We start from the raw sequence: 21,546 nt of genomic DNA, 5'->3' as shown, positions 1-21,546 counted from the left end.
GAGTGGATTCCAAGAGAAAGCGTAGCAGGGGGCAGCAGAAGGTTAGGTGGGCGGATGAGATCAAGAAGTTTGCAGGCGAAGGGTGGATGCAGCTGGCAAAGGACTGGGTTAATTGGAGAGACATGGGAGAGGCCTTTGCCCTGCAGTGGGTATAGTCAGGCTGATGATCATGATGATGGTGATGCGGAACTCGATGGATTGGCTTGATAAAAGACATATATGTTCCATTTGCAAGAAGCTTACAATTATTTGCTTTCTTGTGGGTGCAGCTCAGGACAAAAAGTATGCTGGGACTGGAAAAAGTTTGAAAACTAAAGTGTCCTATAACCCGTGCTACAGAGGACAGGAAGAAGTGTTGGACACAAGCCCAGGATTCTCGTAGGCTTATTTTATTTTTAAGTAACAGCAGAATATTGCAACTTAATAATATTGAAATATTGAAGGTAACGGTTCATGCTTGCAATGCGTATAAAAATCTTTCTTTTGAAGTTTGTCCATCGCTCGCAACGAGTAGTTAAGACTGCCACCGGAAACCGGTTGGGAACGTTTTTGACGGTATCATAAACGTTAACAAGCAAAGATGCGAGCCTGCTGATAGATTGATTGTTTTAGTTGAATCTTTATGTGAAAAAAAAAACTCGTTCATACACGCGCGCCCGTCCACTTTTTCTAAGTATGCTCGCTGAAGGCCGCAACGCCACATGTGGAATATGCTGCAAGGAGAAAAGAGAGAAAGGCTTTTCTTGCCACGCAGCATTATTTGTCTAGGATAACCTGTGCCAGAGACACTGTAGCCAAATCGTCTGACACTTGGTCCAATGCTAGCCTGGCAAGAGACGTTGAGAGAGGGCGCTAGTTGGGGCTCATCATCATCTTGCGGACTACGCCCACTGCGTCGTAAAGGCCTCTCCCATGTCTTGAATTAACCCTTTATTTTGCCAGCTGCGGCCACCGTTTCCCTACAAACTTCTTAATCTCATCCACCCACCTAACTTTCTATCGTCCCCCTGCTACGCTTACCTCCTCTTGGAATCCAGTCCGTAACCTTTAGGGACTAGCGGTTATTTTGCCTCCGCATTACAAGTCAATTTCTTCCTCTTGATTTTGACTAGAATGTCATTAACCCGCGTTTGTTCCCTCTCTCACTCTGACTGCTTCCGGTCTCTTAACATTACACCTATCATTTTGAAGCGAAGACCTTCACTACGCCAGCTTTTCGAGCCGTCAGCGGGGTTGCAAGAGTGACGTTGAATGTAGCTAGAGGTCACGGTGGCCGCAAAGTTCACCTTGAATGTAGGTAGAGGTGAAACCATGAGCATAACTGGTGGTAGTCAGGTTTAACACATGTGGTCAGGTACAGCAGCGACACCAGCGGCTGTTAAACCATCTATCTCGGCTTTGATCCTTGACCTTGAATTTTTACGTTTGACTTTGACCTTCGGTCAAGCGGGAACGCGTCTGCCGGCATCGCATGCGCAGGTCATGAAAGTTGATTCTCCATAAACGCCGGTGCACTTATGATGCTTTCAGCGGAACGCAAGGTATGATCGATGCGACGCCTGCTGGGGAGACAGACACCCGAACCGCGCCCGTAAGGTACAGAAAATGAAATTAAAATTGGTTCTAAGGAAAGCAAATTACACCTGTCTCACATGTCCAGGTGGACACCCGAGCCGCGCCCCTAAGAAAAGGGAAATGAAATAAAGTTCGTTTTAAGGAAACGAAATGACAACTTTCTCACATATCTCTAAAGACACCCGAACCGCATCGTAAAGGAAGTGAAATGAAAGTTGTTTTAAGGAAAGGAAGTACACCTGTCTCACATATCTTCGTGTACACCCGAACCGCGCCTTAAGAGAACGAAAATAAAAGTTGGTCTTAAGAAAAGGAAACCGCGCCTGTCTCATATTGCGAAGCTTGATTTCCCCCCCAAAAAAAACAATTTCTCTTTCAATTTGCCTTTCTGAAATTATCTGCAGGGTTTGCGCGTCGTTTGGAACCGGATTTGGTGCCATATCTCCGCATACAACGAGCAATAACATGGTTGTAAATATCTCCGAAGCTATATTAAATATATACTGTCTTCTGTGAGCGCTTTTAATGTCGTTTCAAAGAAAGCAAGATGTTTAACAAATAAAAAAATGCCTACTACAGTGTACAAAGGTAGCCGGGGAGTTGCAGCTTTTTGCTTTCGACCATGGTTAAGCAGAGTTAAACCGCTAGCAATTTTTTTCCTCTATGGCGTGCTGCGTTGTCCTTACGTTTAACCCTTTTCGTTAGCCTACACGTTTCTGCACCATAGGTGAGTACCGGTAGTATACAGCTGTTTGTATACTTTTCTCTCGGGAGATATTAGTGAACTGTCATTCATGATCTGAGAGAACCTGCTATATGCGCTCCACTCCATTCTTCTTTTTCTAGTTATTTCCCTCTCATGATCCAGATGAGCGGCCACTACCTGCCCTAAGTAGACGTATTCTCTTAGTTGGGGTTAGCAGAACCGAAAATCAACATGGCATTGAAAGCCTCAAGCACTGCCTGCAGGAGAAAATAAACAGCGCTCACGGCGTCCTCCTTTCCATTCCGCAGTGTACTGAAGGAGAGATCCGAAACTTAAAATGAGCAGGCATGCGCAATTTCACCCCACGTTCGTGAGTTGTATACAAAGAAATACAATGTCCGAATAAATGAATGTTGAGACAGCGGCTGCCCAAAAAGGGAGTCAGCCAGCCAAATAACAATATTTTGGTCCCGTGCACTTGCATTGTACGTAGTTTCCAAGATGTTAGGAGGGGAAGGTGGCTTTTAAATTCCAAAAAATGCCTCCAAAAATTCATTTTTGGGCCATTGTTTTACCCGGTGGTATGCCTCGTTTTTTATGCTGCTCCGAAGTGTCGCTGCGGAAATCAACCGGGAAATACTTTTAAAAAATTATCTCATGAACCGCGGCGGTGGAGTATTGAAAGGAAAGGCTCAAACGACAGCGTTTTATCTGTTCCGGTTTTCTGCCCAAGTACCCACTTTATTGAGCAGAATTATTTCAGACCATTTAATGTAATTAAAGGCAGTTTGTATTTTTGCATGCCTATGACAATAGTGTGGGCAAAGATATTCCGTGTTTTCAAAGTTTTCAATTTTAAATATTTTTATTTAATTTTCTTCCCGCTGCAGACACCTCAACGGACACTGAAAAGCATATATTCGAAATAAAGTTCGTTCTTTGCAAAAAGAAATTCCCAGAATTTCTTGATTTGTCATACGCCAGTAAGAACTCAATGAGTCTACGATCAGGCTAGCCACAAGCTTCTGCCACATTTTCTTAACTCTGAAGCTTTTCCGCAAGATTAAAAGGAAGATATCTTAAATAGAAAACGATTTTTTGCAGATAAAAGAGTGAGATATTGTTAGTGCAGTAATAAAATTATTTATATTATTGACCGAAAACTTTGTGATGGATGTTTGTTCATTCTTGAAAGCTGCCTCACGAGGCTTTTTCGCTTCGTTTGTGATGCAAGATGCCACCAGGTTTATCTCGGTTGATCACACCAGGGTTGGAATAAATCCTTCGTGGTTCCAGGCAGTTGTGGGTACGTTGTAAGCATTTTCTAAAATTTCGATGTTAGCTTTAAACTGAGCATAGCCGAGGGCAGCAGCCATGAGCACGCTCATTGATATCACCGCCGCCTTGTCATTCAGTTTAGTGGGCGCAGGTCCGCCCAATAAGCAGTTCCTTTGGGAAGCCATTTTCGCTTTCTTCTAGACTGCTAGACTGCGGTCACCACAATGTGACAATATGCTTTGAAAATTTTCTTGTAAATCGACCCAGAAATATTTTTTTTTCTTGTTGAAGGCCGCATCCTCGCTTTAAATGCAAAATGGGAAGCATCTGCTCCTCCACTGTGGTACACCTGTACGAGGGCAAACGGCTCTTTTCCTAAGCCACTTCCAGACGGCATATTGTTACGACGAAGTGTCAGTGCGAGACGAAGTGGCCTCTCGCGTGAAAGGACGAACAAAGAAGAGGAGGTTAATGCATAATATGCCTGGGGTGAAGGAGAAGAAGCTCCCTGTTTGCGCTGTGCCATATACCTGGGGTGAAGAAGAAGAAGAAGGAGAAGTGTTGGTGCTCCCTGCTAGGAACTGTTTATTCTAACCTCCAACACTTGTAAATAAATGTAAATAGCATTTCCCCGTAACTCTTCGGTGGAGATGCGTCAAGACGGAACTACGTAGCGGACGATACCTACCACGGCCAACAATGACGGAAGCATCCCCCCAAGATTCGGCAGCATCGGTGTCCTCCGTCGTCCTCACTCACCCTCGTGATCCTGGACCCTTTTCTGGGGATAATGACGCCGACGTCGAGACTTGGCTTCGCAGGTATGAACGGTGCAGTGCTAACAACCCCTTGGACCAAACTTTCATGCTTTCGAACATAGTTTTTTACCTTAAAGGCACGGCATTCAAGTGGTATGATACCAACGAAGAGACACTGACCAGTTGGGCTGACTGCAAGCAGAAGCTTATCGACCTTTTTGGCAAACCTCTCGGCCGGCAGCTTGCCGCTAAAAGAGATCTTGCCAGTCGCGCCAGTCATCCACGGAGCCCTACGTCACTAATATTCAAGATGTGTTGTCTCTATGGTACACAGTGGATACAAAGATGAGCAAGGCTGGCAAAGTCGGACATGTGCTCAAGGGCATCACAGACAACGCCTTCAATCTGCTCATCTACAAAAACTGCGACAAGATCTCCGACATCATAAAAGAATGCCGCCGCTTCGAGGACGCCAAAAGCCGACGGATCACCCAGCATATCGCACGCCTGCCCAACACGGCGGCGTCTTCCTCCTGCCAAGATCTTTGTTCTCGGAACCAGCCTACCTCACCTGAGAACGTGACCCGTATTGTGCGCAGTGAGCTTGAAGCAATTGGTCCGGCTCCCTTAGCAACTCCTGTGGCCGACCAGCCGTTGACCCTTCCTCTTATTCAAGCCTTCATGCGACAGGAATTTTCTAACTTGGGTTTCAACTCATTCACCGCTATTCATCACCCCCCCCCCCCCCAAGTACCCGAAATCCCTCCTCTTTATCCTGTCCGGCCTGTTTACGCCATACCTCGACCAAGCAATCCCTCCGAGTGGCGTACGCCTGACGACAGGCCCATATGCTTTCATTGTTCCCGTGTATGCCACATCGCCCGTCGTTGCCGTAGTCGATGGTACTCCTCCCAGCGGACCCGTTCCTTGACTCCCCCTTTCGCCTCGACGCTGCCCGCTCAAGTTCTTTCTCGCAATCCTTGGACCCATAAAGCCCCACCACCGACGTCTCGCCGCCCCACTTCAGCCGCTCACCATCCCTACAGCGCCGCCAGCCCCGTTCGCAGCAACAACCACGAGCGACCTCTCCTAGCCCCTACGGACGATCAAAGGCGGAAAACGAGCTTCTGCAGCGTCTAAAAGTGATGCTCCAGTGACGACCCGGCCCCAATATCTTCGTTTAGTTCTTCCTGACCCGCGGAATTTACTAACAATACAAGTCGATGGAGTTGCCGTCTGTGCTCTTCTTGACACGGGCGCCCACATTTCTGTGATGAGTTCCGACCTTCGACGTCGCCTCCGCAAAGTACTGATGCCTATTCCTACAGATGTTGTTCGAGTTGCCGAAGGCACAACGTCCCCAGTCCTCGGCCTATGTGCTGCTTGTGTGACGATTTCTGATCGCTAAACCACAGTGCTCTTTACCGTTCTCAACCGCTGCCCTCATTAAATCATCCTCGGCCTTGATTTCCTTAGTGAGCACGCAGCCCTTATTGACTGTGCTACAAGTGTTGTTGAGTTGGACCTACCGGTCTTCTTAGAGCCACCTGCCCCAGTTGTGCACTGTCTCTGTACTGCCGAGTTCACCCGCTTACCACCAGAAGCTGCTACTTACGTTTTGTTTAAATCTTCCACCTCTTCCCAACTGCCAGTATGTCATCACTCCTGACCTTGATTTGCCCGTCACGAAGAATGCTGCCCTCACAGTTGTCACAGTATCGGCCAACAGCGCATGTCTACCTGTTCTCAACTTCAGTACGCACGTCCAGACGCTTCCTCAAGGCATGCGCCTCGCCATGCTGTCCCCGACCGACGAGTACGTGATCTCCGTAGTCACAAACTCTGTACCGCCTATTCGGACGGTCATTTCACAGGTATTTCGAGACATGACCATTATGCCAATACGATCGCTTCCGATCTCTCCGCAGACCCAGCACAGGCGCTTACCCATTTACTGGCATCATTTCAGGACTTAATTGATTTGAATGACCGCCCTTTAGCGCCGTAAGACTATTGTGCACCATCGTATCAACACCGGTGACGCCGCTCCTCTGCACCGCCGGACTTACAGGGTGTCCAGTTCCGGACGCCATGTTATACAAAAGGAAGTCAAAAAGATGCTCGCTAAGGACATCATCGAACCGTCCTCCAGTCCTTGGGCCTCTCCCGTCGTCCTTGTCAAAATGAAAGACGGCAGTTGGCGTTTCTGCGTCGATTACCGCCACCTGAACCGCACCACAAGAAGAGACGTGTACCCACTCCCAAGGATCGATGCCGCTCTCCACTGCGTCCACGGATCTTAATACTTTTCGTCCATTGATCTTCGTTCCGGTCATTGGCAAATCGCTGTTGATGAGCAAGACCACGAAACAACAGCTTTAGTCACACCTGACGATTTATACCAGTTCAAAGTCACGCCATTCGGACTTAGTAATGCACCAGCTACCTTCGAAAGGATGATGGACTCGCTCCTTCGCGGATTTAAGTGGACTACTTGTATGTGCTACCTCGACGATGATGTTGTCATCTCGCCCACCTTTGCCTCGCGCCTTGAATGTGTCAGCAGTATCCTGACTGTATTTCGTACGGCTGCGCTACAGCTCAACTCGTCCAAATGCCAATTCGGCCGCCGGCAACTAACCATTCTTGGACACCTCTTCGACGCCTTCGGCGTACGTCCTGATCCCGCTAAAGCTGAAGCGGTGCAACACTTTCCTCGTCCACAGTCCCAGAAGGACGTGCGCAGTTTTCTTGGGCTGTGTTCCCAGTTTCGCCGTTTTGTTCGAGATTTTGCCCTTATCGCTCGTCCCCTCACTGACCTACTGAAGACCGACACCGATTTTACCTGGGGCGCTGATCAAAAATATGCGTTGACCACGCTTGTTCGCCTGCTGACGTCATCACCGATTCTGGAACATTTTGATTCCGCGGCCCCTACTGAACTCCGCACAGACGCCTGCGGCTACGGGATCGGAGCAGCGCTCGCACAACACTCCTGGGGTCCAGACCGCGTCGTTGCGTATGCTAGCCGCCTGCTTTCACCTGCCGTGCGAAATTGCTCGATTACCGAACGGGAGTGCCTCGCCCTGGTTTGGGCTGTAGCTAAATTCCGGCCATACTTGTTCGGGCGTGCATTTTCTGTTGTCACGGACCACCATGCCCTTTGCTGGCTGTACTCGCTGAAAGACCCCTCCGGGCGTCTTGGCCGCTGGGAGTTACGCCTTCAGGAGTATTCGTACACTGTTGTGTACATGTCTGGACGTCTTCATCAAGCCGCTGACTGCCTGTCGATCCTGTCGAGCCACCTGATCGCAGTGACACTGATGATACCCCTTCCCTGTCTGGCATTTCTGATCTACACAACGTCCCCGAGGAGCAGCGCAAGGACCCATATTTGCAAATCGTCATCGAGGGCCTCAGCTCTGGAAGCTCGAAGCGCTCCCTGCAGCTCTTCGATACCAAGAATGACATCCTCGATTGCCGCAACTTCCGTCCTGTCGAGTCCTCCCACCTTCTAGTCATTCCCCAGCAGCTGCGCTCTTCTATAATCGCAGAACTCCATGACCTTCCTGCAGCTGGACACCTTGATGTGACAAGAACCAACCACCGGATACGGCTCCGCTTCTTTTGGCCTTATACCGTAGATTCCAGCGTTACGTCACCACTTTCGACCTCTGTGAACGCAGGAAGAAGCCTTCGGCACCACCTCCTGGTCTTCTGCACCCTGAAGACGTCCCAATGGAGCCGTTCCACTGTATAGGGATCGCCATCCTTGGACCATTCCCGACCTCGGAATCCGGAAATAGGTGGGTCGCAGTAGCCACCGACTATTCCACTCGCTACGCTTTCAACTGTGCATTGCCATTCGAGCTGCGCAACCGATGTCGCTGACTTCCTTTTGCATAATCTTATTCTGCAACATGGTGCCCCTCGTCGATTACTCACGGACCGCGGACGCCATTTCATGTCTCGAGTTGTTGAAGACATCCTGCGCTCATGTTCAACTAAGCACAGGATTGCCACAGCATACTACCCGCAGACGAACGGGCTAACCGAGCGCTTGAACCGGACATTAGCAGACATGTCTATGTACATCTCCCCCGATCACAAAGACCTGGATCTCGCCTTGCCCTATGTGACGTTCGCTTACAACACCTCCCGGCATGACACAACTGGTTACTCTCCGTTCTATCTCTTATATGGGAGACACGCCGTCCTGTTTTTGGACACACTTGTCCCATCCGCTGACCGTCCCGTCACCGCCTACGCCCGTGACGCCATTGTTCTAGCTGCAGACGCTCGGCAAATCGCCCGTACTCGGCTTCAAGTGTCCCAGCAAGCACAGAAGTCTCTGTACGACAATCGCCATCGCCACGTCACCTACGAACCAGGGTCGCTCGTTATTCTGTGGTCTCCTTCACGCCGCGTCAGTCTCTCTGATAAACTTTTGTCCGCCCCACCATGGCCCTTATTGTGTGGTGCGCCAGGTCACCGACGTCACGTGTGAAATTGCTCCCCATACGCCTGCACCCTCATCAAGTATACCACCCACCGATATTTTTAACGTCATGCGCCGCAAGCCCTACCACCTCGCTTCTCGACTGCCGGCCTAGCGCCGAGACGGCGCTCGTGCCGCCGGGAGTCATGTTACTGCGAAGTGGCAGTGCAAGACGAAGTGGCCTCTCGCGTGAAAGGACGAACGAAGAAGAGGAGGTCAATGCAGCTCCCTGTTCTTGTTGGTGCTCCCTGCAAGGAACTCTTTATTCTAACCCCCAACACTTGTAAATAAATGTAAATAGTATTTCCCCGTAACAATATTATATACTGCGTCCTCCGACCCCAAAGGACCCCTACTTTGCCCTTTGCCCTTTACAATCTTCCATCTCTCTAAACGACCGCGGTGTATGGTGAATTACTCTGGCAAACCCTCGTACGGCTCGTTTCAGGGTAAAAAAAACAAACTTATTTTCGAGCCGTGGCCGCTACTACAGGTCAGAAATGGTAGCGTAACATTAAGAAAAACATAGTGAAATCGCCATTTCTCACACTTCAGTACGAAATAATTTACTACAATAGTGCTTATTGTGCTTTTATAGGTAATTATTCCAGAACTTGTCTTTTTTTTTCCTCAAATACCAATCACCCCAGCATCTACACAACCACTGTATACTGAGTTTTTTTTCTTATTTCTGCGTTCTCCCAACAGTCGTTGCAACTATTTGCTCACAATCTGCAAAAGGCAAGAAAACCGACAATATTTCGGAACCCGAGGGATGTACACGATGTCAGAAGAATTTATAAACTTAATAGAAATTGCTTTCCGTGTGACATTTAGCCCCCAATTTCATAGTAAGATGGTCCGAGTAAAGTTTTTAAAGTAGTTGCTTGCGTAGCAACATTTTATGAAAGTTATTTGCCTAGTTTAAAACGAACTCTTTTTGTTGTATTTGAGGAAAGCTCAGAAGCCGCGCACTGCTCCTGTGATACTACGTGATCGGTCTTGACTGGAGTGCATTCAACCGCCGGAACTAATCAGAAAGAGAAGCATCTCCCAGATGGAACCCAAGTGGCTGTCCCCGCTGCTTCTGTACAGAAGGGGCGTTTGGCCCGCTCATCTAGGTTTAAACACTTGAATCTCCTGAGTTGCCCATGGTGGCGTAAGTGCGGCCTGCACAGCTGAGTGTGATACAGGCTTTATGTACGAAGCGACCGTATTTCTTCCAAAGTTCCACCATTCTTTCTTACATCACCGAAAGGCTAACACAATCTTGTTGTCTTCTATACTCACCTGAAAAGCTGATTTGACGCTTTGTATAATGACGAGACATAAAAGAACCAGCTGGCTTACCTTTACGTGTTTCTTCATTCTGACTGGCACACTAACCGAAGAACCCACTCTGTTTCACTCTCGCCGTACAGCAGGTTGCCTAGGAAAATTTCTCAATTTGCTTGCTATCTGACTGCAACCTGTGCTATCTGACGTAAAGGGTGGTTCGGGTGCTGAGAGAGAAATACTTTATTGTCACGACTCATGTCCGAACCACTCACATTACAAGCTCTATATTGCATATGTTTAGGAACACTGAGCACAGTGTTCACGGCATCTGATGAGGGGGCGACGGTGCAGAGATATTTGGTCCCAGTCTTCCATTTCCTTCAACTCTCTCTTCCCTCCTCCCGCCGCAGCCTGACCGCTCACTGACTACAGAATACAACAGAATTTATACCACTGTGCAATGCGGTAACAGCATTTCCGTCGTCAGAGTGCGCACCATGTTTCGGCGCCCTGCTGCAACCTCCTCCGTTGTCTTCGCTGCATCTACCCCGTATCGTCCAAGCCTTCTCCTTCATTCGGGTCTTCCTCGCCGAGCAGTTCTTCCACTGTCGGCGCTCCTGCAGATGGCAGCGGACTGCCGGGGCCGACTGCCGTGAGTTCTTCGAAAGCCGCGGCCGTTACGCAAGCTTCTCTGGCTTCGAGGATAGGATGACCCCGCCAGAAATAAATCCGGTGTCCCTATCTAGGGCTGCGCGCTTTTCCCGCAGCCAGCGTCTTTCCTACACTGTTGGCCATGCGTACAGCACCAGCTTGCTAACCCCATCGCCATTTATTACTGTTCTGCAGCATGTAACGACCTCCACACTTAGTCCGCACGCACAAACGCAGACACGCACCACTCGCTCTGCACGCCCTCGGAGGAGACGCAGCACCGCGCACTTCAGTCCTTCGCTCCAGTTACCACGGAGGATTTAATAATGCTCCTGCTACACGGCACCTTCAATTTTGATTTCCGCAACCATGCCCGTGAGCCTCTTTAGCAGATAAATCAAGCTGAACCCACCATTCATTCGGGTAGTGGAGAGCGAGGGAATAATGTTTATTGAATTTTAGATCCCCCTCCCCCGTCCCGGCCCTTTCATTACTGTGGCCTTCCTTGCAGGCTATGGACATGCTAGACGTGATCCTGAAGGATGGTAAAACAGGGTTGGCTTTGGGGAACGAGCCAGTGATTAAGGCAGGAAGGACAAAGGGCTGGATGCGTAGCGCTGAGCATCCTTGGGCTCTTGGGCATCTCCACAAAGTGCGTGTGAAAGATTGGAAGTCCCCGCGGTGGGGACAGATAGGGGGATTGGGGACCGGGTGAATGGGAACTTGTTTGTAGGTTCTCAGAAAATGGGCATCTGCTCAACTTCGTGTAGGCTTCTTTGAAGAGAATATCAAGTGATTGGGGGGGGGGGGGGGGGGGCAGAGCTATTCTGTTTTCTGCGAGCTCTTACAGTGAAGCGCGTCTTCTTTTGTGTATGATCTTTCGTGCAGTCCTCTTGTATTGGAAGTCTTGGCACGAACAGGGGGGCGCACATAATTGTATTCGAGGATGAGACTGCGCGCTGCCGCTTTCCCCGGCACTTCTTCGTCGGAAGGAATCCACTGAATTCGGATTGGAGATGCCGCGTTCGCTTTATGGATTGGTGGAAAATTTGGTGTTTATTAATATGTATGCTCCCTTAGCTAGAAGACCCGGTATGCATCTTGACTGTCCGTCCGTTCAAGGACAGTGTCATTTTAGTGCAATACGACTTTAATACTGTGCATGGCGGCCAATAATTGATCATATGCCGTGCAGGGTATGTCCAGATGTAGATGTGTGTTATGCCAGTTTTACAATAATTAATTGAGGGTTAATAGTGTTCTGTGCCCGGCATCCGTGTACTAAAAGCGGATGTCTGGGTAAGGAGGTCGCTTGCTGTAGCAGTACGCCCTTCTGCGTTCTCTGCGGCTGTCCAAGTTCATGCTTGTAGATGTCGGCTTTGTTGCGATATCGGAGACGTGTTCGAATAGAGAGAATGGGTTTGGTGGTGTCGGCGACAGATGTGCAGTAGCAGCATTTAGTTGGCAAAGCAAGTTGCTGCCTTGACGTGAGAGAGTTATCCTTTTCTGCGTATGTACAGCCATCATGACACGTTTCTGGAGTGAGTTAGTTTCCGGTGGCTTCTACAAGGCGATTAGGAGCGAAACCAGGTACTCCAAGTATGAAGCGTGTGAAATAGCTGTGCATTTTATTAGGAGCTCTTGTTTGCGTGCTACTGAGAGGAACGTACGGGTACTGGTACATAATTCTACAGTGTACTAAAGCCTCTATTATGTGTGCCAGCTGGTTCTCCTTAACTCTACAATTTTTTCGTGTTGTTCTTTGCAGTATGTGCAGCAGTTGTGATAAGAGAGGAATTTGTTTGCTCAGCCAGGCGTCAGGGCGGCCGACTTCTTTGACGTAGAAACCGTGCGCTTTGAATATTTTAACCGTGCACTTTGAAAAACGGGACAATGCTCTCGAAAAGGCTTGCAGTAAACGGATAACCGATTCTGTGCTTGGCATGACAAATGAGTCGCCTATTTTCGTGAACAGCGCCTCTGCCCTCAAATGGAGCGGCTTCTGGGAAGGGCTATCGCACGGAAACGCGAGCACGACTTGAAGTTCATGTGGGTGAAGAATGTTAGCATTTTTTTTGCGCCAGACTGAAACTTCGCCTATCATTCCTAGCATCAGAGAAAGCGACATCAGCAAGATCTGCGCCGCTGATTTAGCGTAGACCGAGTGTTTCTTAGTCTTTGTATTCGGAGTACCGGTCTGCGTGTGACATGCATGTTAGGAAACTGTATTTTGCCTTAAGATATTAATAATGCATTTGGTCCACAAACAACTAAATGTTTAAGCTTGCTGCATTTGAACGCGCGTTCAGTTCAATCAAACGAGATGGCATATCCTTATTGATAGAATCATGCAGCTTTGACTTCAATATCATTATGCTGACTGAAACATGGTACACAAAAGAGGCAGAATACCTTATATTTCCCGGCTACGATCACTTCTGTTTAAACCGTCAGATAAGCAGAGTTGGCGGTATCTCAATTCAAACACTTATACCTGGCTGTGCAGTAGTGTCCGATTACAGTCTTATAACAGAAAATTACGAAGTGCTGTGCCTCAAAGAACGCAACAACTTATTCGCAGTTGTTCATCGTCTTCCCTGTGGAAGTCTTTCAGCTTTTTTATTACTTTACTGATAGTTTTCTTCTATTTGAAAATGATGCTGGACGCAAACCTCACAATTGGTGGAGATTTCAACATAGACCTTTTGGAAGACTCAACGCCTTCCACAACATTCTCATTTATACTTGAGTCTAATGGTTTCTTTGCTACTGTCACCTCACCCACGCGTATGACCGAGTTAACGTCATCATTACTCGACACATTTATAACAAATGAGTCTATAGAGGATACAGTATCCGAACGATAAGCTCTGATATCAGCGATCGTTTGCCAATATTTTTATCTGTGAAACAGCATCTTGTGCCCGCGCGTAGTGAAAACAAAAATTATACGTATCGTCTGCTAACGCCAAGTACGCTACATAGTTTCAGAAAAGAAATAGCTAAAACCAATTGGAGCGGAATTATGGCCGTCAGTTATTCAAATAAAGCATTAGAAAATTTCCTAGCTACGTTAAAAATAATATATTGTCAGTCCTTCCCTATTTAAATGCATCGCAGGCATAAGAAATCACGTAAACCGTGGGTCTCCAGGCACCTTATTAAGCAAATTAAAATTAAAAAATAAACTGTATCAGTCCTTCCTGCAAACTGATTACCTCAAAGTTGTTTGTTCTTGTCTTGCTTTAACTAGACCCATCCTTTTCATTGTTCACCTACTTACTGTTCAATAACTGTTTTATCTGGAAGTTGTGTATTTTTTGAAGTGCACCCACCCCTGTAAAAACCCCGGTTGGGGCTGACAGTATATCGAAATAAAAAAAAACCCCGTGACCCAAGGAAATGGATGGACTTTAAAACACTTCGAAATAAAATGAACAAGAAGAAACAGAAAGGTACGAGTGAGTACTATTATCGCATTTTCAATAAGGATAGCATAAAGAGAAATGACGTCATGTGGCGGAAGTTAAACATAATGATGAATAGAAAATCTGGTGGCAGACATATAGACGGTCTGACTCTCGATGGCGAAACAATAAATTGGGTAAAATTGGCAGATAGATTCAATTACTTTCTTGTTGAATTAGGGGACAGAAACAATGACTTAGATACTGTTTCAAGCATTCCAGTTGTTACACAATGAATATTCTTCCCACTCACTTCCATCACACCAGCTCCGTATGATTTCTCTGAATGCTAGAAGTATAGTTAATAAGGTGAACGAACTTGAACACATGTTATTGCAGTATGATCCGCACATCTGCGTGCTAACTGAAACCTGGTTGCACGATATGATTAGAGATGATGAGATTATACCACCAGGATATAAAATGCAAAGAAGAGATAGGGCTTCCCGTGGTGGTGGAGTAGCGATCATTCTAAAAAACAGTATCGATGTCTTTGAAATCGACCAGTTAGAAGACCATGAAAGTTTGTGTTTGAAGGTTTCTATTTGGGGGAACACGTTTGTTCTTTGTGCAGTTTATCGTGCGCCGGACTCGGATGATTTGTTTTTGAGCAGGCTATACGATTATTTGCTGAAATTTCGTGGTAAGAATATAATTATTACCGGTGACTTTAATTTGCCGTCTGTTAACTGGAATGACTTGAACTATGGCCTCTCTTCGTCTAATGATTTCATTTTAGATATGATGTTCTCGCTCAATCTTGAACAGATTGTGAATGACTGTACACGGGGATCAGCGATCTTGGACCTGTTGTTTGTGAGCGAGTCGTTCAGTAATGGCACTGTTCACGTAGAGCGTGGCATCTCCGACCACAAATTAATATGCTTTTGCGGGAAAATCACTGGTGATAAGACCGATAAAACCGTTAAAGTGATCAGCTTCAGAGATTTTAGCAGAGCTGATGATGTCGCGATTCTTGATTATTTGGAATGTCACCTTAGCTCTGTTACCAGTGATGTTGAGGGTTGTTGGACACAATTCTGCAATGCAGTTAAGTTTTGTATTGACAAATTTGTTCCGCTCAAGAAAGTCGTTAAACGCAGTGAAAATCCTTGGATTAATAGAGAGATAATTCATGTTAAACGGAAACTTAAAAGACTTAGGAAACAGCACAGGACAGGAACTCCACTGTTTGGGTCATTAAAAAGCAAGATGGCAGACAAAGTAAGAGAAGCCAGAAATAGCTTTTTCAAAAACAGGCTTGAAGAGTTCATGAGGTCGGACCCATCAAAGTTCTGGCGCCATTTGAATCCTTCCAGGAACGAAATTACGAAGATAAAAATTGACGAGGTGACTATAACAGACGCTAATGCGATTGCAACGCATTTTAACAATTACTTCCAGAGTGTTTTCACGAAGCTAGATGATTTTAAACCTCAGTGTGTTTGTAGTAATGATTATTCTTCTGTTTGTAGTAACGAACTGATAATTAGTCGCGAAGGAGTTTTAGCAATGTTACTTAAACTTAACACAAAAAAATCTTCCGGACCCGATGGTGTTCCGAATTCATTTCTTAAACGCTACGCGGAACAAATATCTCAATACTTAACTGATATGTTTAACTTGTCTTTGACAACAGGTGTTATACCGTCTGATTGGCGTAAGGCTCGAGTTGTCCCTATTCTTAAGAAAGGTGACTGCCAACTAGTTACCAATTATCGCCCTGTTTCTTTGACGAATAATTGCTGTAAGTTGTTAGAGCATGCTATTTTTTGTTATATTGTAAAATTTTTAGAGGACCGTAATATTTTAACAGCTTACCAACATGGTTTTAGGAGAGGTATGTCTACTGTTACCCAACTTTTATCTGTAGTGCATGAATTTTCAAGAGTGCTGGATGCTTCCGGACAAACAGACGTCTTATTTTTTGACTTTAGTAAAGCATTTGACAAGGTGCCTCACGGAAAATTATTGTTTAAACTTGAATCGATTGGACTTCCCTCTTTTATAATTCAGTGGGTGCATGCCTATCTTACAGATAGGCAGCAATTTGTAGCAATCCAGGACTCTTGTTCTAACATGCTGCATGTGACTTCAGGGGTTCCTCAAGGCAGTGTCTTGGGACCCCTGTTATTTTTAATCTATGTAAATGACCTAGTGGATATTGTTGAAAAGGATGTAGAGGTGCGGCTGTTTGCCGATGATTGTATAGTTTTTAAAGAGGTAGTAGGTGATTCTGACCACTTGTCACTTCAAAAAACTGTATTAGCAATTGCGGACTGGTGTGAGCGCTGGGGCATGGATATTAACCCAAACAAAACCGTACTATTAAGAATCACAAGGAAAAAAGTGCCCAGATTTCACAGTTATATACTTCACAATCATCCCATTTTAGAAGTTGAAAGCTATAAGTACCTCGGAGTAACCCTCACGAACAAACTTACTTGGTCCACTCATATCGCTGACATCTGCTCATCAGCAGTAAAGAAATTATGGTTTATTAAAAGAAAACTCAGAAACTCTCCCGTGAGCACCAGAATCACTGCATACAAGGCTTGTGTTAGGTCCCGACTTGAATATGCGGCAGCAGTGTGGGACCCGCATAAGAAGAAAGACATTGCTCAACTGGAACGTGTTCAGCGAAAAGCAGTTCGTTTTATTTATGGGAAATATAGAAGGATAGACTCTCCAACTGCATTAATTCGAAAGAGTAATTTACAGTTCTTGGCAATAAGAAGAAAAGTTACCCGTCTAGTACTGCTTCATAATTACATGTCTGGAAATCTGAAGGCAGATCTTCCTGATTGTGTGAAGCTGGCGAGCACTAGGAGAACACGTCATGTACATGAGCAGTCATTAGCACCAATTTTCGCGCGAACTAGTGGGTTTAAGAACAGTTTTTTTCCGAACACTGTCGCGGAGTGGAATGGCCTTCCTTCGGGTCTATGTAAGTCTAGGAATTTTGAGAAGGAGCTCAAGAACTTATTGTATGGCTCCCAGTATCTTGTTTGATGACTCTGGTTTTGTGTCCTGTTTACTGACTCGCGGTTTTGTAGCTGGTGCTCTTTTAGAAATTTTTTTTAGTTCTATGCCCCTCCTGCTTGGGCCAACTCTGGCTTGCAGTATACTGAAATAAATAAATAAATCCATGAAGTCTGTACAATTTTTAATGGCTTCAAAAACAGCCATTCCCCATACGCGGGTGGCATAAAAATTTTGCCAGTGAAATATGTAATAAATTTAATTTCGCCTGTGTTAACACACATTTTGAATGCTGCCCTTTCCACTGGAGTTTTTCCGGAACAGATGCCGATAGCAAAGGTCGTCAGTATTCGTAAAGAAGGCGATAAAGATAGCCTAACAAACTATCGCCCAATATCCATATTGCCCATATTTTCGGAAGGTCTAGAAAAAAGAATTATTGTCCGTATAGAGAGTTTATCACACAACCATTACCTAATTACTGACTGTCGGTATGGATTTAGGAAAAAAACGGTCTTCTGAAACTGCTCTCTTGCTACTAAAAGACATGATCCTAGGCAATTTTGAGACTCATGACGTTGGGTATATACTTAAATTTGAGCAAGGCTTTTGATAGCACAAATCATAAACTACTTCTCTGTAAACTCGAGTCCTATGGTTTCCGTGGGACGCCATTAAACTTAATTAAGTCTTATTTAAGCAGACGAAGTCAGTTCGTCAGAATACATGAAGAGAAATCGCGTAACCGACCGATAAAATCTGGTGTGCCGCAAGGTAGCATCCTTGGCCCGGTACTTTTTCTTTATTTTATAAATGATATTTTAGCAAATAGTAATGCCTGTAAGTTCTTTATTATTGCAGACGATTGCTTCATATACGTGGAAGGAAAAGATTTGGGAAGCATTTTAAGACAGGCAAGCTCTGCGTGTTGTAGCCTTCAAGATTAGGCTGTAAAGAATAACCTAGTACTAAATGAATCGAAAACAAAATGTGTTCTTTTTCGTGCAGCAGGGTCTCAAACAAAAGTGACTGGAAGCATTACATTAGGCCCCCCTCAATCACAGTCGATAAACACGTTAAAACATTTAATTTTCTCAGAAAACATGTCCAAGAATGAACATATAACGCTGTCTACAAAAATTCGCAATTCAGTTGGTGTGATGCCCCGCCGCGGTGGCTCAGTGGTTAGGGCACTCGACTACTGATCCGGAGTTGCCGGGTTCGAACCCGACCGCGGCGGCTGCGTTTTTATGGAGGAAAAACGCTAAGGCACCCGTGTGCTGTGCGATGTCAGTGCACGTTAAAGATCCCCAGGTGGTCGAAATTATGCCGGAGCCCTCCACTACGGTACTTATTCTACCTTTCTTCTTTCACTCCCTCCTTATCCCTTCCCTTACGGCGCGGTTCAGGTGTCCAAAGATATATGAGACAGATACTGCGCCATTTCCTTTCCCCAAAAAACCAATTATTATTATTATTAGTTGGTGTGCTTAACAGAACCCGGCATTCACTTCCTGTCGCCATATAAAAACTCATATACCATTCTCTTTTCCATTCTCATCTATGTTACTGTGTGTCAGTGGGGGGAAATACGACGTCGCAAAACCTGCATAAATTGACTATTTTACAAAAGAAAGCAGTACGAGCGATACAAAACGCACATTTTCTTGAACATACGGAAGGATTTCTTTTCAGAGACTTAAAATACTTATGCAGACATGTATAATAACAAACTACTAAGATGCTATAAAAGGGCAATCCATGGAAAACTGGACTCATTTTTACCAAATGCCAACCTCAAATGCACCCAATACGTGTACCCATATGGAAACCAACCCGATGGCAAATACGATTTTCACGCACAGAGTACGGTCGGCAGCGGACAAGTTCTACTCTACCTAAACTAATCAACTACTATGATCAACTATGTATCGATGTATTGACACTAAATGATCGGCGCCTAACAGAATTATTCTTGTAGTTTATGTGCCTAAAATTTCACGAGACAAAATTGAATGAAATAATCAATTATAAGTGCAATCGTGTTTTTCTGTGTCTCTTGTGCACTACGTGCATCTGCCTTCCAAGATTACATCTTTGATAACCATGGACTATTTCGGCACAGTTTCTGTTACAACATACGCTATCATAAATGACAGATCTGAGTGATATTACTGTCTTTGCAACCCTTGATCAGCATAGATAACATGTTTTTTTTACTTTCTTATCAGTGCGTGTGTGCATGTGCGTTTTCTACATGTACTATAGCCTGTCACTGCTAGAGGGGCGTACGGGGCTTTTGTCAAGATGTGAAACTTGCAGCTTTTTTTCTGCCGCCCTTTTTCACCACCTGTACACTCTGTTGGTGAAATAATTGCTCTTGATTCTGGGCAGGGAAACTTCATTGATTCGGTCAGCGGCGGGATAGTTCTCTTTCGCTTTAATCCCGGCAGCTGCATGTACAGCAGTGAAGAGCTATAGCACAGTATCATCGAAATAGGCCACGCCTTCTGAAATAAAGAAACTGTTCTGCTGAGTAAACTTTCTGTTTCGATTAAATTTCCCCTAATAAATACCATTTAATGGTACTGTGCAACGCGCTCTCTTTCATACTGTTACTTGAATCGCGCACTTTTTAATTTCTGGCTTATTATGTCGCAGAAATTCTTGTGTTAAAATTTAACTTTTTTTTACTAATTTTGTGTACATTCCTTGAGTTGAGAAAGGCATTATCAGCTTCTCTGCCCAGTACCGAACATAAGAAAATAGATACAATATCTTCTGTGAGCAGGTTAACGTTGTTTCAAAAAATGGAAACTGCCATGCTTTTGTACTTTCTGGACGGTTTGTCTTGGCAAATGTAAGAAATTGTTTCAAAGTCATTATGTTATCACAATGACTTTTATTCACTTTAAAAACAGCACGGCCAGCCGCGAAACTTTTCATGATTTACTTCAAAGAAATCGAAGGTGGTCAAACGCTAAGGCAGGTTGATTTGGCGTGGAATAACACTTTTTGGATTTTCGAGGCGTTCCCCTTGAACGAAGAATATGCTGCCGCTGACTGAAAGCAGCGTCTACTCAGCTTTGTTTGCGAGGAAGGCTCGGATAATAGGCATTATGATAATGTCACTCGTCTAGAACATAAAAGGGCATGGCGTCGCTAACGCTTGCCTACCTTCATTCGCAATTAAGCTTATTAAGCCTCTTCCCATGCTACTCTCTTCTGCCACTGAAAAAAGGTGCATTCGAAAAATAAGCTTCCGTTAACACGAGAAAACTCCGTTTTTAGTAATACAGACTTCATTGCCTTTATTGTCCTAAAGAGAGGCAATCAGTTCTACATATTTTACCTGGAAATGACTCCGTGTGGCCTCATTTCTTCTTGCTGCCACAGGTGTTTTCCGGGATGACAAAGGCTCCTACGATGGGCTGTATTTCTTTTGCGGTCTGGTGAGCCTTCTAGCCGCGTCTGTGCTGTTCTTGCAAGCCTGCTTTGATGCTCGCAAGTGGAGCGCGACGTTCCAGACGGCCCAGAAGAAAGGAGAGAACTCCACTACGCAGCACCTGTCCAAATACTAGCCGATTTAACTGCTCACAATCATGCCACCGCTAAGAGCTCTCAGCGAGGCAAGCGTTGCGACTCTTTCAGCAGCGTGTGTGTATATGAGTAAAGCAAGTGTAACTAGATCACTGGCTCAGTGAACACCTCATTCGCGCATTGAGTAGGGGGTGGTGGAAACATTTATTGAATTACAGGGGACAGGAGGTATGTTTGGATCAGCCCGTAATGAACCAGTCCTTACAAAAGCTAGGTGGAGGTGCCTAGTTTGGTACCCCAGTGGCGGTAGCCGCCGCCCGGGCGGGCCCGACTAATGCTTGTTGCGCCTGCAAGTCGTGGCAGCCGAGCAGGGTCACCTCCGAGTCCTCCTGGGTAAGGTTGGGGATGGTGGGAATAGCCGGGTTGGAGGGGCAGGCCCGCACCATGTGATAGGTGTCCGGAGATACCGCTCTACAGCGCGAGTATCTGCCGCTAAAGGAGGAGTCAAAGATACTACAATATACTATCAAGGTAGTCATCGCCTCTACCCCCGCCCACATAAAGGCCTCAAGAAGGCGAACTGTCTCCGTCACCATCTTCTCACCGATACATGGAAGTGCTCGGCGCTGTGAGTAGGCAGTGGCATCCAGCTACAAATTGAGGCTGTTATGCGCCCTTCCTTTTTTTAAAAACCAGCGAATACTTTAGAATCTGTTAATTTGAAGAAAGGAAAGGCTCATAAATGGCTCCCTGGGTCAGTGCAAACCTCAGTCGCGCTTTGAAGTACCTGGCGGCGGCTCACAACTCAAAACA

General features: G+C 45.8%; 1 protein-coding gene across 6 annotated transcripts in view; it reads left to right on the top strand.

Moving 5' to 3' along the window:
• LOC144121806 (monocarboxylate transporter 9-like) overlaps positions 1 to 20,882 on the top strand; it is a 73,998-nt gene extending 53,116 nt beyond the window's left edge. For all 6 annotated transcript variants that reach the window (XM_077655208.1, XM_077655205.1, XM_077655204.1 and 3 more), the window contains one exon: positions 20,590 to 20,882. In XM_077655208.1, coding sequence (XP_077511334.1) covers positions 20,590 to 20,774 — 185 coding nt within the window. In that variant the 3' untranslated portion in view covers positions 20,775 to 20,882. The remainder of the gene's footprint in view (positions 1 to 20,589) is intronic.
• The last annotated feature ends 664 nt before the right edge of the window (positions 20,883 to 21,546 follow it).

The sequence above is a fragment of the Amblyomma americanum genome, chromosome 2 (genome assembly GCF_052857255.1).
Source record: "Amblyomma americanum isolate KBUSLIRL-KWMA chromosome 2, ASM5285725v1, whole genome shotgun sequence".
Taxonomy (NCBI): Eukaryota; Metazoa; Arthropoda; class Arachnida; order Ixodida; family Ixodidae; genus Amblyomma; species Amblyomma americanum.
Note: the sequence above shows the minus strand (reverse complement) of the source record. Positions and strands in the feature narration are given on the sequence as shown.